The 18,408-nt window shown below is 31.4% G+C and overlaps 1 protein-coding gene across 5 annotated transcripts in view; it reads right to left on the minus strand.

The window, feature by feature from the left end:
- LOC129228286 (ubiquitin-conjugating enzyme E2 Q1-like) overlaps positions 1-18,408 on the minus strand; it is a 31,982-nt gene that overhangs the window by 4,592 nt on the left and 8,982 nt on the right. For 2 of the 5 annotated variants that reach the window (XM_054862960.1, XM_054862957.1), the window contains exons 6-9: positions 8,651-8,802; positions 6,647-6,754; positions 3,440-3,535; positions 1,192-1,224 (exon numbers count right to left, since the gene is read on the minus strand). In XM_054862960.1, coding sequence (XP_054718935.1) covers positions 1,192-1,224; positions 3,440-3,535; positions 6,647-6,754; positions 8,651-8,802 — 389 coding nt within the window. The remainder of the gene's footprint in view (positions 1-1,191; positions 1,225-3,439; positions 3,536-6,646; positions 6,755-8,650; positions 8,803-18,408) is intronic. The other 3 variants (XM_054862962.1, XM_054862961.1, XM_054862958.1) reach the window with 2 other exon arrangements.

Below are 18,408 nucleotides of genomic sequence, written 5' to 3' on the forward strand. Positions count from 1 at the left end.
CGTAGGGACTGTAGTTGTACTAGTTGAGGGAGTGGAGGTTTAAAATCACTGAAGAAAGTTTATCTCAATTTAACCTTAAACGCTAACTGCAAAGTATAAATCACTCTATTATTACTAGGAGATAAATACATCTCTAATGGTGTTCAACAACATACTACTAGCTTTTTAAGCTGTATGCGTAATATCTTTGATGAGGATAGAGGAAGAAAGGGGACACATACAGTCACTAACTGGAAATTAATTCATCATTGGACAAGTTGAAGTTGAGCTATTTTCATATGTTTGTAGTAGTGTGTAAGAACTGCATTTGTGTATGTATACTTTACTTCCCAATGTATAATTAATATGATATCGATTCCATCTAATATATCTCGTTTTCTCATATTTTGTGCAATATATTAAGTAATACAAATGTAATGTTGGATAAGGGTGTTGTTTCATGTCTAGGGGCTCTAACTATGTTAAAAACCTATTTAAATTGTCGTCAGTAAGTTTTATGCCCTCTAATTAGGAAAATATTCAGTTTATAAATACAGAATCCTACTTCGCGGAAATTCAGTTATCGCGGTGAGGTCTGGAACGAATTAACCACGATAAACGAGGGTTAACTGTATGCAGAACAGAATCAATTACATCAACTAGTGAAAATGTGTAAGTAAAGATTTTAATAAATTTTGATTTAATATGTGTGTATTTATGTACGCTATATATATAATACAAATAAGCAAGTAATAAAATTTCTTTGGGGGAAAAAAACTCATACTAAGCAAAAAAAAAAAAAAATCAAAAATTTGATTTAAAAATTTTTAAAAATCACATTTTACTCAAAATTAAGGGTTGATTAATGATTTGACTAATTTGGATAATTTTTGTTGTAATGAAAAAAGAAAGCTACTGGCAAGTTTTTTTTTTATTGTTAAAGTTTTACATATATTTATGAAGGAAAAATAATGTGGAATGCATATAACTTTAAATTTTGCATGTTTTAAAAGAAAATATAGCTATTAAATACATTTTAATTTGCAAAAAATTAATTTTTACATTTTTTTCCAGAAAAAAAAAACCTGATTTTTCCCTGTTAAAATTTTTCAGAAATTGTACATCTCTATGTATGATATTTTACTACAAATAAAAATTTACAAACATTATATTTTATAATTTTACAATTTTAGTAAGATGTAATATGCTTACACTCACCCCAACCGTTACATGTCCAACTGTACCCTGAAAATTTTCATATACATCATACATAAAATACACATATTAATATCTTTTTATCTGCAATAATAGTTATAAAAATACAAAAATAAAAATAAAATAGTGCAATGTTTATATACAAAAGAAATATGTAGAAAATTAAGCAAATAAATATAAAATTAAAAGTTTCATGTACAGTAAATTTACAATGCTTCATTTAGTCAAAAAATGACTTTTTAAAGGAAAAACTCAGCTACTCAGTATTTTAATTAATATGAATTGAGCGGACATAAATTAAAAACAAAAAAGGTCTGAAATAAAAGCGAAAATTTGTGTTAAAATAAATGTGTAGGGCAAATTTCAATGCGCAATTTTGGATCAGTCAATTTATGTAAAATAACAAGTTAGCATTATTTTTAGCAGGCAGTATACTCCTCTAGTTTGCTAGTAAGTTCATAGACTGTACAACTGAAACCCATTTATTTATGTGCAGCTTTAATAAAATCAAGAGATTCACAGAGCATATCAGACTTTAAAGCCTTGACAAATTTTGCAGTAGTAAAAATTCAGAAAATAAACATGTAAAATTTGGTAATAACTATGACAGCAAAATTTTTGACTCTGTTTCACTTTTTCATTTTAATGTATTTTAATGTATTGGAAATTAGAATTTACAATATTCAACATCATCTGAAATTTATTCTGCCTGGAACAGCACGCGCTTAACTGATAAGTTGCAATAAATCGAAAAGAGAAAGTGGGAGTAAAGAAATTGTTGAAGCTTTCTCCACTTCAATTTTCTTTGTTAACCCCTCCGAAGTCAACATTGCATCTGTAACAACAAGGAATATTTTATCTTTGTAAATGAAATTTCAGGCACCTCTCTTTTAATTCTGCAATTATTTTTGTATTTCTGAATTTTTCAGGAAGAGATAGCATATTAATCCAGCAGTTCCCAAACATTTTAACTTACAGAACCCTTAGTGCTTTGTTTTTACTTCAAGGAACCCCATTAATGATAATGACTAAATGACAAAATGTTAACACAATCATAATTCAACTACTTTTCCTATCTAGAACCAATTAGTTATGTAACAATTTTCGTAGTTTGACAGATTTACTTGTTTCAAGTAGTGATGCAATGAAAATTGTTACCCATTTTTTAAAATTTTTATGTTTATTTTAAACACCTTGAAGCAATTTAATTAATAAAGACAAAATCAAATTCTATTTTTTAAATTCACAGATTAGGTGCATTTCAGCAAAAACTACTGACCAGTGGAAAGCGAGATATCACATATTTGATCGCCTTAAATCCCCCCCAAAAAACCTTGTTTAATATTTAAAATATTTTTGATTTTAGAATTTGAATGGAACATATAATTACTAGTTTTTAGCACTATATATATATATATATATATTTTTTGATCAAATTTCCGAAAAAAAAAAAAAAAATTTGAAGAATTTTCTTGAAATAAAATAATATTTTTTTTTAAGTCGCAACAGTGCAGATTAGACATCATAATCTTAGTAAATAGTACAAAAGGTAGAACTTTGAGAAAGTCAGAATTCCAGTTTCATTCATTCAAATTTCCCCATCTTTCCTCTTGTTTTCTCGGTTAGCTGGCTATTTTTGTTAACCCTTTATGACCCAAATTTCTTTAAATTTAAAAAAGTTTCTAATTTCACTACATATTTATTTACATTATCATAATTTCCCTACATATACATTAGAAACAACTCATATTGCAAATTATTGAAGAAAAAAAAAGTTTTATTCTATCTTAGTTTAAAATTGGTACTTAAAAGCCCTAATTTAGGCAAATTTAATTTTCACTGAGCAATATTTTCAAAAGGACTTCAAAGTCCCATCGTTAACATAGACACATTAGAAAATATCAAACACTCCACACGCTTTTGATGTTACCTGCATATAATTTGGTTTGATTTGCTTTACGGAATCCCAAATGGGATATACTGTGCCAGTTAATTACTTTGTTTCTTTTAATTTCATTTTTGCAGAACACAATGAAACAAAATTGATTTTTACCTCAATGAATTTAAATATTATGATGCCCAGAAAACCTTACTTTGAACATTAAATGGAGTATCTTGTAGAAATTTAAACATAGCACAAAAATACATCATTTAAAATAGAAGTTAAGTAAATACAAATAATTTAACAGTACGTATCAACTTTTATAGACAAAATGCATATATCAATGAGAATAAATGAAATTACTTTGTTCCCTCCAAATTGTATACGAGCTTTGCCTTTCACTAACGTTGCTGCAATCTGGAGAATAATAGCTTCAACTGTATAGGCACTACTCCAACCCTAGTTAAAATAAAAGGAAGAAAAAAGCATACCCATGAAAAATAGTCCTTCAATTACTATCAAAAATATAACTTGTAAAAAAAGAAAGAAAATATGAAAACAAATTCATTACAGGGGATAAACTTCGCGAAAATTTGCAATACTGCAACTTAACAGCATTTTAATGCTTTAAAATTTTGGTTTCTTAAAAAACTATTTGGAACTGATACTTTTCTGACAGCATGGAAAAATTTTAAGCACAAAAAGTGATGATGAAGACTTAAGACTATTCAGACACACAATGGAATGCAAAGTATTTGATGTAGTGACCGAACAAAAATATCGATTGCTCGGTGTTTTATATTTTGAAATTCAAGAAGTAAACAACAATTACTGTAAAAAGGCTAATGCAAAACAAGAAGGAAAAAAGATTTTGTTTTTAATTTTTGGAACTTATTTATTGGACAGGAGGTATTACTTTCACGACCCTCTTCAAATACAGTGGAACTTGCATATTTGCTTGTTATAACTGTGCGCTGATAAAAAAAAAAAAAAAAAAAAAAAAAAAAAACTGGTTTTCTGAAAAGAAAGCGTAAACATTTTAAATTTTCATTACCTTTTTGGTACAGTGCAAAATAAGTTGGTTGATTTGCTTTGAACTCTGCAATTGGTCTTTTTCTTGTGTATTACTTTTCAGAGAAAATTCATGACTTGAAAAACATCCTCATTTCAATCCTTGACTTTGAAACATTTGAAGTTTATCTCAGCATTCAAAAAGCACAGAATATGTTCCACTGATTCTGTTAGAAATTCTTCATTTTTTCCGTCATAGTCGTTTTCATCATTATATTTTTTAAAATGCTTTTAGCTTGAAATTTAGCTATAACATCCTCAACATAAAGTGTTTCAGCAGTGATAACATTAGCATCGACAGATTACATAAACTTCAAATGTTACTTATTTCCTAACTGGCCAAGTTGTACGTACAAAGCGGCTTGGAAGTAGGCACACACTTGTTTATTTTCAAAATTATGTTAAAGCGTGACCACGAAAAGAAGGCAGATGACCTTGAAGGGAAACATCATTTGTATCATTTGTAATAGGTAGAATCTGCTAGAAAGCACCGAATAGTAAGACGCATGGTCTCACTAATCCTATCTATTCCAAAATAGCAACAACCTATTACAAATGAGGCAGTGAGAAGCAAAGGGATGTAAGTGGCAAAATTAAAAATTTGGAGATAACCAGTACACATGGTAGGTGAACCTCTCCTCTGTCTTGGGGTAAGAGATGGTACTAGTAGTTCTGGTAGGTGCTGCTGTACAGCAGGATTTGGAGAAAAAAAAGTCAATGAAAGCCTACCTTGGAAGTTATCTTTATATGTGTTTTACTCGAAACTTGAAAATGTCCACTTACATCCCTTTGCTTCTCACCGACTCAAATGATGTTTTAGCTTCAAGGTCACCCCCTTTCCTTTCGCAGTTAAACTATAGTTGTAGTAGAATGTTTGTTATACACAGCTACTTTGAAGTCTTAAACATCGGTATAAACACCATCTGAATGATGTTCTCGCAGATGTTTGGCAGGGACCCCATCAGCTCCAAACAATGCTCTCAGCGGTTTTATACTGAGTAACAAGTATGAGCAGCTGTCAAAAATGCCTTAACTCTCGTGACTCCAAAGAATCTCCACAAAACATCTGCATGTTTTGTGGAATTCAGCTGTGTTTCGACATGGATGGTGTTCATACCTAAGTTTATGGCACTTAAGAATTCAAGATAATTGTGTATGACAAACATTTAATTGTAACTAGCATAATGTTGAAAATAGGGGGGTGGGAGTGTCTCGACTTTCGGAATACTTCTCGTAAGGAATTGTTCCCAAGCAAGGTTTAGTAGCTGAGCTGGAGGAAAGGTGGAAATTAATAGAAATTTTAACTTTCACAAAATGCTATGTAAAAATATTTTGAACGTGAACCACATGAAATTTAATATTAACGAAGTTTAATAATATTATTTATATATTTATTAAGGTTAAGAAATTTTTCTAAGGATGGCTTTTTTTTTTTTTCAAAAAATGGGTGGTGATAGATTCAGAGGATGATCTGTAATAATGTGTATGCATAGCATAAGATGAGTGCTAATACACAGAAAGAGTGGCAGGAACACAGAATTGAATAACAGTAAATGACCCAACATAAAAAATCTTTTTTTAACAGACATTCATAAAATGTTTTTAAATGAAAGTGTTCAAAATATCCAGATTTAGTACTGCATCTATTGTGCTATAATTTTAAATTCTGGAACATAGGAATTAACATCACTCATAGGTAAGATTAATAAATTTTTGTTCTGTTTCAACTAGGGATTTACTTACAATTACTACAGGTCAACACTTTTGACAGCAAAGCAAAACTGTATGTTTAATCTGCTAATATGCCTTATTTTATATACTAGAAACAGGGGTTCCTATTACTGGCTGTACATCTCTGCACATTCTCTTTCACATCATTGAAGTTTAGTTTGTGCTGAATGCTCAGTTAAAACTTAAATGAAATTATACACTTAATGCACAGTATATTGAAAGAACTCTCACCTTCATTAATTTAAATAAATAAAGAAGCTAGTTTAAACATAACCTAAAATGTTGACATGATTAGCACAATACTGTTCTTGTTGGTTTATTTACTTTTATTTATTTCAATAGTGACCAAATTTTCTTTTTATTCCAAAAAGTGTGATTCTTCGCTTTGTTTAATATCAGCAAAACAATAATATAAATTTAAATTAAAATACCGAAGTAACATTTCGTCTTTCAAGCTATTTAGAAGTTAATATCAAACTGCAAACTATGCTACGTTCTGCCTAACAATTTGCTTCAAAATATGTACTGTAATAATCAATAGATGCTTGCTTTATTATTAAATACAATTGAACTTGGTAAAAATTACATCACTTTAAGTGGTAACTCTGTTATAACATGAAAAAAATAAATAAATAAGTCTCTTCCTGTATTTATTAAGAATAATAATGATTGCCTATTTTGTCATAAATATTATGAGTTCAAAAATGGTGTTATATCAATGTTTCACTTTATTCTGGTAATTGAAAGAAAAAGAAGTTATGCTATTACCTGTTTTGTGAGCAATTCCATGCAAATAGCCCCTCCTCCAAGAACATATCCACCAGTAATCATTGGATGGACAACCCGAATAAAAGGAGGTTCAAATGGATATGCTTCCTATGATAGAAGAACACAGAGTTGAGACAAAAAGAACATTGCTACAACTTGAGCACAGAGCATACATTAATACAGGTTAGTTTTAAAAGTTGCTAATGTGCTGTATAACCCAAAATTTTAAAGTTGTACAAAAAAAAAAAAAAAAAAATTAATTAGAATTTTTGGCATCTTGAATTCAAATTATGTTTTTCGCAATCACAAGAGTATGTATGCGTGTGTGTTTGTGTAGGAGCATGTGTGTGGGTGTGTATGTATGCATGCATGTTGTGTATGCAGTGCTGTATGTATGCATGTTTTGTATGCAGTGCTGTATGTATGCATGTTGTGTATGCAGTGCTGTATGTATGCATGTTGTGTATGCAGTACGGTGTGTAGGCTTATGATAATTTTGCTCGGGAAATTGTTTTTAAAATTGGAATAGGAACAAAATCAATTTTTGAAAAATTGCTTCGAGGAGCACACCTCCATGCTACAAACTAATTCTGTGCCAATTTTCATGAAAATCAGATAAACAGTCTAGGTGCTATGCAGGTCAGAGAGAGATCCGGATAGAGACTTTCAGCTTTATTATTAATGAAGATATCAGTTGCAGATAAGAACACTTCAGATTAAAAAAAAATGTTGGTTCAAGTCCTGACCTAAGAGTTAAAAGCTTGCACCAGGCAAGCATATATGTTACAGTATATGTGATTAATTCAGTGATTTTCCATAATCTCTCTCTCTCTCTCTCTCTCTCTCTCTATATATATATATATATATATATATATATATATATATATATATATATATATATATATATATATATATACACATACAAAAATGGATGATGGAAAATGTACATGTATGTTTCCTCAGATCTCGGAAACTACCCGACAGATTTGCCGAAACTTTCACTGTTGGTTCTTTTTGGTACTGGGAAAGTTTATAGACCAGTTTGAAAAAAAAATCTGACAGTTTCTTTTTTTATTCCAATTTAAGTCACAATTTTCGCATCAGTGCCCTAATATGGGAATGAAAAAATACTTGCATGTATTAACATTATGTGTCCATTGAAAGGGCTGATTTTTCTGCTGAAGATGGCATCTGTTTGAAAGTTCTAAGTTGAATAAAAACGAGTTTTAAACTTTTTAGTTCCATGTTCGAAGGTTTTCATCAACCCAATTCAGTATTTAGTGTATCATCTCAACTCTGTGTCTATAGTTGTATTGTTGAAATTTTTTTTTTCTTTTTGAGACTGTTAAAGGCTTTTCTTAAGTCAAATCTAAAGTAATGTTTTTCCACAAGATTGGCAAATAATAAATGGATTTGGCTGATTGCTTTCCATTTTAATGCAATAAATTTTTTTTTTCTTTTTTTTTCAAATTCTGATTGGACACTTACTCATTATTAAATCAACCAGCAGAATTTTCGCCAAACTTTTTGCGGAAAAATTTTAATAGGTGAAACTGTCGCTGTGTTTGAAACTAGACTATGTAATAATATTTCTTGGTTTTCATCATATAACCAATATATCACCATTAAAAGCATCCTTAAAACTTTTGTTAAAATGTAAAATAATTCGAAATAAAAGGGTATCCACTTTCTCTTTTCTTTTGAAAATGTTGAACTACTTTGCAGGTTGACAAGAAAAATGTATCAAAAAGATAAGCAAAAGGAATTTTGTAAGCGGGTTGCTTATGTACACCAAAAACATACTTTTTAAAACCAGGTATGACATAAAATAAAAATACTTCCAGATCAATTAAAATAAAACATTATTTCCACTTTGGATGCAAACCTAAATTTATTTTTTCAAATTAAAGTTGACTCAAAGTTGTTCAATGTAAAGTAACTTAGAAAAATTAATGATATTGCATATATCAGTAAATAAATTTGACAGAAATCAAAACAACATACCTTGAAAAGAATATTCAATAGAATACTGTCTTTTCCTTCTCGATCCTTTAGAAGATTTAAATCGTTATGTAGTGGACTGTCAGGATCGACTTTTAGGAGCTTAACATTCCATTCATAAAGGCTATCATTGACAAGCTCAACAGTGAAAACACCTAAATTAAAATGTAGAAATAGAAAAATTCTGTTATATGGAGAAAAATACAGAAGTTATGACTCCATACTAGTGTTCAGACTGTGTAACTGCAGAATTTTTATACAGTAAATTCCCAATTATCCCTGGAAGAGGGTGGCAAAGAAATCATGGATAAGCGTAACTGCGTATAATCCGAATAACAGGGGAAAAATGATACTGACATATAGACTAGATAAAACATATGAATAAAACTTACACATACATTTAAATTATAGCCGAAAAAAATTATAGCTGATTAATCAGGAGTTTACTGCACATGATATTGCGAAAAACCAAGACTTGGTAGTTGTTAGCATTCGTCAGTGAATTTCAAAATTTAACATAGCGAAGATATGCGAGAAAGATCAAATCTTGAGAGTCTGCAATTTTGCTCCTCCATAGCAGGGTCGGAGTGGTGATTAAAAAATTTTAGGACACAATTTTGATAAAATTTTAGGACAGTTTTAGGACAACAAATACAGGGTTCATACGCTTGTGGATAAAAGAAATTTCCTGACTTCTCCAGGTTGTTTTTTAAAGAAAATTCTAGGTAAATTGCTTCATTTAAAATTAAAAATTTAAATCACAATATTTTCAAAATAATCAAAATTGTTTAAAGTAGCAATGCGTCAGAATTCAAACTTTTCTCCTTACATTAAAAAAAAAAAAAAAAAAGAAATTCTCAAAAAATTTAATTTTTTTTATACATTTTGTTCAAAATTGTTTTAATTTGTTTACTATTTGAAAACAAAGTGCTTTCAACTTATTTTAGAGTTTCTTTGATGCCATGTGTCATGCATATTAGCATTTTGCTGTAATCGTGCAGCTATCTTTCAGCATTTGCTTTTGGTTTACAATTCTTCTTTTTATTTTCATAAATATACTGAGCAAAATACAAAGCTATTTTTCAGTACAAATATGATTAACTTGCTACATTGATCAGCATATCATACAATAAGATAAATAAATACCTTTGTGCTAAATAGTAAAGTCAGACCAAACAACGTAAGTAGAAGCACAAATTTGTAAATTACAGCAGACACGTGTTTCGGCGTTACAGGGAACGCCTTTTTCAATGCAAAAAATAATGAGCTTATGGATGAAAAGACATCCGACAAAAGCCAAGAGCAGATAAGCATGCAGCTTAAAAGATAAAAACAGCGGATTAGCCAAACACCAATGACAAAGTTATAAACCGATCAGGAACCAATAGGAATGCAAGCAAAGGCTAGGAGCTTTCTCTTAGGTACGACCCAGAAAGAAAGAATTCAATTGGACAAGGATTAAGCCGAAGCTTCAACAAAAGGAAAAGAAATTGTCAGTAACCGTGAACCGCAAGAAAGGAAAAGCAGACTGGAAAACCATGAAATAAAATAAACAGAAACAAAAAATATTCGAAAAAAGGAAAAATAAAGATAAATAGAAGAAAATTGGGGGGGGGGGGGGTGTCAATCAAGACAAAAAGGTAAAAATAAACAAAGGAAGATAGGGAAAAAAAAAAGGGGGGGGGGGAATGGGGAAAGGACAGTATTAAAGATATGGGAGCCAAATGTTAGAAAAATATGGAACTGCACTAAGATCGTTAACTAAGTTAGAACTGTTCCTCAAAATATGAAAGGATTCCCAAAAGTCAAGATCTGATGAATTGGGGCATTTTTGGATAATCTGATAAGAGTTAAAATCAAAAGAGTGATTCGAATCCCAACAATGTTGAGCAATACTAGACTTATTTAATTGTTGTTTTTTCACATAATTTTGATGCTCTTTCAAGCGAATTTGTTGGGATTCGAATCACTCTTTTGATTTTAACTCTTATCAGATTATCCAAAAATGCCCCAATTCATCAGATCTTGACTTTTGGGAATCCTTTCATATTTTGAGGAACAGTTCTAACTTAGTTAACGATCTTAGTGCAGTTCCATATTTTTCTAACATTTGGCTCCCATATCTTTAATACTGTCCTTTCCCCATTCCCCCCCCCCTTTTTTTTCCCCTATCTTCCTTTGTTTATTTTTACCTTTTTGTCTTGATTGACACCCCCCCCCCCCCCCCCAATTTTCTTCTATTTATCTTTATTTTTCCTTTTTTCGAATATTTTTTGTTTCTGTTTATTTTATTTCATGGTTTTCCAGTCTGCTTTTCCTTTCTTGCGGTTCACGGTTACTGACAATTTCTTTTCCTTTTGTTGAAGCTTCGGCTTAATCCTTGTCCAATTGAATTCTTTCTTTCTGGGTCGTACCTAAGAGAAAGCTCCTAGCCTTTGCTTGCATTCCTATTGGTTCCTGATCGGTTTATAACTTTGTCATTGGTGTTTGGCTAATCCGCTGTTTTTATCTTTTAAGCTGCATGCTTATCTGCTCTTGGCTTTTGTCGGATGTCTTTTCATCCATAAGCTCATTATTTTTTGCATTGAAAAAGGCGTTCCCTGTAACGCCGAAACACGTGTCTGCTGTAATTTACAAATTTGTGCTTCTACTTACGTTGTTTGGTCTGACTTTACTATTTAGCACAAAGGTATTTATTTATCTTATTTGTGGCTTAAACGGGCCTTACGTTTACATTTTCCGCCTTTTTGCAATTTGTGTTTTTGTTTTTGTTTTCGGAATTTTTGTCTATTGTTGTATTTTGATCGTGACTTTTTACTTCTTGTTTCTTATTCATTCTGTTATTGTTTGATTCTGTTCATTTTCATTTGTTTTGGTTTTGCTTTTGATTATGTCTCAAATCAATAGGTTTGCCAATCTTCGGATTAAGAAATTTCGTTTTTTGAACCATTTGAAATTTCTTCAAGAGTGTAGGCGCAAGAAAATTATTCCGAAGTTTATTTCTTTGAAATGTAATTTACCACGTTCTGTAAAAATTGACAAAGTAATCTTTCGGTCGAAATTGGCTTTACTCAGAGCTTCGATCCAGGAAACTAGGAAACATTTATCGTTTATTGAACGTGAACTTTATGATTTACATCTTTCGGTTTCTAATTCCATTCCCAACTTTGACATTATTGACAGAAATTCTTGGTCTAGAACCCTTCGTTCCTCTGATAAAACATCAAATTGTTTTGAAAAAGAAATTAGCTATGCTTTGTAAATCTTCTCATGTCGTTCCTCTTGATAATTTACCTGTTGTTAATAAGAATGTTGTTGTTAATTTTTCTAGCGTTCCATTAAGTAACTCTCAAATCGAGGCTCTAAAATGTAATGATAATTTTGCTGTGAGTGTTAATCCTTCTTTTTCAAAGCTTATTGCTCCTGTTGAGAAAGCTTTTAAATTTAGTGCCTTAACTTCCTCTCAAAAAGATTCGATTCGGCATCTTATAGCTTCTAATATTGACTTTAACTCGAAAATTTCTAAACCTGTATTTGCTAATACTGTTAGCCGTTCTGTTAAAGACTTAGTTTCGAATTCTGATCTGGTTGTTACCAAAGCTGACAAGGGTGGCCAAATTGTTGTTCTTGACAAATCATCTTATGTTGATAAAACTAATGATTTGATTTCTTCTGGGCCATATGCTGAAATTTCTAAAGATCCTAGTGATAAAGAGTTAAAAACTATTGCATCTGCTGTCAAGTCTGTTAAGTCTATTCCTTCAAATGTTAAACGCTCTGTTGTTCCATCTATTGCTAATTGTGCTAGATTTTATGCTTTACCTAAGGTGCATAAAGCTGGTATTCCTTTCAGGCCGATTGTTTCCAATATTGGTACGGCTTCGTACAAACTTGCAAAATATTTAGTCTCTGTGTTTTCTCCCCTTAGGAGTCACAATTTATTTACTATTAAAAATTCTGTTGAGTTTGTTAAAAAAATTCATAGTTTCGTTCCAAATAATGCTTTTATGGCTTCTTTTGATGTTAACTCTTTATTTACGAACGTTCCCGTCGAGGGTTCATTGTTATGCCTTCGTAGAAGACTTTCTGAATTTCATTTCACCAATACGGAAATTGAGGATTTAATTTTCCTTACCCGTACTTGTCTTAAGCAATGTTCTTTTGTTTTTAATGGGAATTTTTATATTATGTTAGATGGTCTGGCTATGGGTAACCCACTTAGCCCCATTCTTAGTGATATTTACATGCATTATTTTGAGGTTAAGCTGTTCCAAAAACTGCAGTTCCAATTTTATGTTCGGTATGTTGATGATTGTTTTGTTCTAATGAACCAGAATCAGTTTGAGAGTGATGAGGTTTTATCTATTTTAAACTCCATTGATCCTCATATTCAGTTTTCTTGTGAGAAAGAACGGAATAATTGCATTTCATTTCTTGATGTACTTGTTTCTCGTACTGAAATTGGTTTTGAAACTACTGTTTATCGCAAACCTTTTGCTGTCTCTTTACCTCCTCATAGACTATCGTCTCATCCTCCAAATCAAAAATATTCTGCTTTCAATTCTTTTGTTTATCGCGCAATTAATATTTGTTCTTCGTCGGAACTTCTTAAAGTGGAACTTAATTATCTTAAAGCTGTGGCAATTGATAGAGACTATCCGCCAACTTTGATTGATTCCATTTATAAAAAACTTTCAAATAAATCCCAAACTAATGTTCTTAACCGAACCTTCATCAGAAAGAATTTGGTTGTTTTGCCATTCTTTCCATCTGTAAGCTATCAGGTTGCTAAGATTCTAAAACGTTTCCAATTCCAGGTGGTGTTCTCTCCTATTAATAAACTTTCATTCTCTTCTCTTAAAGATCCTATTCACCCTCTTAATTGTTGTGGAATTTATAGAATTAATTGTAGTTGTAAACTTGCCTATATTGGACAGACTCGGCGTGCTTTAAAAATTCGCTTGAAAGAGCATCAAAATTATGTGAAAAAACAACAATTAAATAAGTCTAGTATTGCTCAACATTGTTGGGATTCGAATCACTCTTTTGATTTTAACTCTTATCAGATTATCCAAAAATGCCCCAATTCATCAGATCTTGACTTTTGGGAATCCTTTCATATTTTGAGGAACAGTTCTAACTTAGTTAACGATCTTAGTGCAGTTCCATATTTTTCTAACATTTGGCTCCCATATCTTTAATACTGTCCTTTCCCCATTCCCCCCCCCCTTTTTTTTCCCTATCTTCCTTTGTTTATTTTTACCTTTTTGTCTTGATTGACACCCCCCCCCCCCAATTTTCTTCTATTTATCTTTATTTTTCCTTTTTTCGAATATTTTTTGTTTCTGTTTATTTTATTTCATGGTTTTCCAGTCTGCTTTTCCTTTCTTGCGGTTCACGGTTACTGACAATTTCTTTTCCTTTTGTTGAAGCTTCGGCTTAATCCTTGTCCAATTGAATTCTTTCTTTCTGGGTCGTACCTAAGAGAAAGCTCCTAGCCTTTGCTTGCATTCCTATTGGTTCCTGATCGGTTTATAACTTTGTCATTGGTGTTTGGCTAATCCGCTGTTTTTATCTTTTAAGCTGCATGCTTATCTGCTCTTGGCTTTTGTCGGATGTCTTTTCATCCATAAGCTCATTATTTTTTACATTGAAAAAGGCGTTCCCTGTAACGCCGAAACACGTGTCTGCTGTAATTTACAAATTTGTGCTTCTACTTACGTTGTTTGGTCTGACTTTAATATCATACAATGCTTCATAAGAAAAATCTATATCGGCCGATCATAAGCCGATGCCAATAATCATCGGTTTTTTTCTTTCGCAAATTAAAGGATGCTAAAATTTAATTTTAAAATGTTCTTTTCCAGAAAATAGTTAATTTTTAAAAATTCATAATTTATTGAGCATTTACTTTCAATAGTTTACATTGAGATAAACATCCAATTCTGTTTTTGTAAACTTATGTCTACTTCCACCTTGCAAAATGACCAAGTATGGTGACTAAGTCAAAAATTTAAGATAAGTAGATTTTTGAACTTGTAGCATAAAAGTAGTTATAGATAATTAATAATCCTTAAAATACTAAAATTAAGACAAAATAGTCAGTTTTTAGCACATAAGAGTCGAAATGAATTAGAATTTTAAAAAATGTTGAAGATAAAATTTTGCATTTTCCAGAGAAATAGCTACGAATTATTCGAAAAAGGGCACATTTTGCATTGTTTTTAATAGTTTGCATTGCAATAAACATCCAATGCTGTTTACGGAAACTTAGGCACTTCAAAAGTCTTGTGTACCTCCATCTTGGGGATGACCAAATATAGGCGGCTACGCCAAAAACAAAGAAATTTTTTGAAATTGTAGCATGAAAACAGTTTAAAAGTAATAAATCTTCTTGAAACAACATTTCAGTTGAAAAGTTTTTAGCACATTTGCATCCAAAGCAATGAGGATAAGATTAAGTTTTAAGAACAAAATTTTTTCATTTCTCAAGAAAAGTCGCATTTAAAATAAAAAGAAAAACATTTGAAAAAAAAAAAAAACACAATTCGGAGCATATTTTGCATTATTTTTATTAGTTTGCAGTTAAAGAAAACATCTAATTCTGCTTTGTTTAGTGGAAACTTCGGCATTTAAGCATCGTGTTTACCCCCATCTTGTGAATGACCAAAGATGGTGACTACATTTCACGCTTTTCCAAAGACTTTCCAATCAAAAAACGATTTTCAGTGATCCACCCTCCCATCTTCAGGCTTGTGCTCCCGAAGCAGTAAATTGTCTTCTCCCCTGTTGAGCTTGTTCATAATTCCTGCTCACCTGAGGAATTTTTTTCTTGGGAACTATTGAGAGACAAAAATGGCGGACAGTGGAAGTTTTTTTTTGGGGGGGGGGGGGGTCGCCACTTTTTTATTGCCAGCGTCATTTCACCTTAAAATTTTTACTTTTATTCCGCAAACATCCATAAAAAGGAAGATTAGATCTCATAGTACAAAATCCCCAGGGAAAAAATTTTTTTGAGCAAAATTCAAAAAGTCCCCCGACATTTTTGACTATGTCATTATTCCTGGACAATTCCAGGTTTTCCCAGAGCGTACGAACCCTGCAAATATCAAGTTTTTTTTAATTTAAATGAAATTTATAAGCTTGATTTTCGTAGTGAATAATAAAACCTTTTACATTCAACAGTGACACATTAAGATGTAGAAGTATACCACATACCAGTAGGATAAATGTATGTCCAATTGCTTCCTTACTTGCCTTGTTGTTTCATCAAAGTGAATTAGAAAGAATAATGAAAAAATATCCTTATTAAGGAGGGATTTCAATCAGGGTGCAACTCCAAAATTTATTATGTACTGTCTAACCACGGATTGTTATGGAATTGGCAAACGTCCAGTCTATCTGAATAAGGGGGAAAAGCAAAAATTTGTTACGTGTGTTCTGCTCATCCGAATGAGATTCGGCGTAATTTAGAGGCATAGGTAACATTGTACATCTGTAAAAGCCGACATCCCTGAAAACTAATAAGTGTGTTTATTTCCACCTGTAAACCGGATGTTTGCCTTTCCATACAATCCACGGTCAAACAGCACTTAACTTTTATCAGATAATTTGATACTTTTTGCTATCTGAGATCCACTAAAAACATTCCTGTAAACTACAGACAAAGCATTTAAAGATACAAATGAAGAATTGCTTTTTTTTACATTAATTAAAACTAAAAAAAACCTTCGCTTTTGAAATTTCATCTTGGAGTGATTTTGGGGAATTTAAAATACAACTTGATATTTCAAGCTACCTCTTATATCTCGCCGCATCGGCATGAGACAATAAGCATGTGAAAATCAGGGCTCGAAAATTATACTGCCCGACATGCCAGGAGCACGTAAAAATTACGATCGGGCATGAATCTTATACCCTTAAATGCTGGCTGGACATGTAATTTTTTTGATCAAATAATTTTTCCTAAAACTTTATTATTTCGTATTTTATTAAAAAATTAGTGTCCTTACTTGGAGCTCAAAATTTATTTCAAGCTCTACTGCTAAGATGGTTTGCTGTTTCCGGTTTGCGTGGAAGCGATCCTTCCTGTTATACAATTTAAATTTTGTTAAATTTATTGACAGCTTTTATGTTTATATAAAAATAATTCATCGGATTAATGCTGTATGACAAATTCAAATGCTTTTATTGATCTACAATGCGGAAGACTGGGCAGGTATCTTTTAGACAAACATGCCCGGCAAGGCATGTAAAATTTTAAAGATTTTTCTAGCCCTGGTGAAAATCCTTTATTATCAATGTTGGAAAGATAATGGACAATCAGAACAAAATGCTTTAATTTCACCCTTTTCTGCACGGCACCATGTGCTGATCTTGCATCCATTTCTGGCTGCTTTTCCCAACCACAATGAAGAGAATTTCGTTTTCTGTGGCATTTTAATAAAACGAATTATTATTTACATTTTTAAATCCAGAAGTTAGTGCCACATTTAAAAATATTATGTGCGAGATCAATTAGCTATGATACCTTTCACCCCCATCCCTGCCACAGAACTGCAATTTGAGAGGAGGAAATACTCCCTCTCCCCCCTTTCCTGGTTGACATCATTTTTTTTCAAAGGGGGTAAAAATCAAAAATATTTTACTTTATTCCTTTCCCCTAACTTTTTTTTCTGCAACATTTGCTGCCTAGCTGTTTATTTTATTTTTACATATTTTTTACAAAAGACTAAAAACTGCCGGGGTTAGGAGGTATAGATAAAACAAACAGCTTTATACTAAGCATGTATTTTATTAACTGCATTCACCCCCTTCCCCTCTCCAGCAAAGGTTTTTCTCTTTCTTTTTTGGGGAAAATTTCTTAGGGTCTACAAAGTTTATTTTATCCTAAAAAATTATAGGCATATCATCATGAAAAGTTTCATTGTTTGGTTGAATTTTAATTTTCTCCGCAAGTAGGGAATAAAATAATGACTTTTAGGAATTTTAGGACAAAACTCAAAATTTTAGGGCAAAATTTAAAATTTTAGGACAAAATTTGAAATTTTAGAACAACTCCTACCCCTGCCATAGTAACACACATTCACAATCATCAGAGGTAAGGAAATTTCCCTTAGACTTTTGGCATATACAGTCGAACTTGCTAATAATGAAAGCGAATGGACTGGGATATTTGCTCATTATGACAGAGTGCTCTTAAAAAAAACGGGTTTGTTTAAAAAATCATAAAAATCTTTATACACTTGCTTTGTTATTTTATATTTCTGTACAGAACCAAAGAAGTTAGTAATTTGTTTTGAACTGTCTTTTAGTCTCTCTCGTTTTTGTTTTTAAAGAACTGAAGTCCGAAAAACAGTCATTTGCATACGTGGCTTAAAAATGGTTTGAAGTTTTTCTGCACTAAGCAAAGTGTGTTGAGTTTTATTCTCATTATGATGGTAGTTTTTTTTTTATTATTTTGCTTTCTCTTGACTTTCAACTACAATATCCTCGGAAGTATATCTTGAAAATGATAACATTCTCAACAAATATATAATTTTTAAACGCTCTTCGACCCCATTAAGTTCGAAAAAAGGATTGTGTCATCACTTGTTTTTATGATTTCTCTAACTTTCAGTTGAATACAAAATATCAATGAAATTTTTCCATAAATAGAAGAATCTTTTCTGAGGAGAAAATCAACAGACATTTTATGAATTACAAAAAGATTGCTCACTTTAAACAAGGTTTGTTTGTTAAAACAGACTTATTCCCATACT

Source organism: Uloborus diversus, chromosome 8 (genome assembly GCF_026930045.1).
Source record: "Uloborus diversus isolate 005 chromosome 8, Udiv.v.3.1, whole genome shotgun sequence".
Lineage (NCBI taxonomy): Eukaryota > Metazoa > Arthropoda > Arachnida > Araneae > Uloboridae > Uloborus > Uloborus diversus.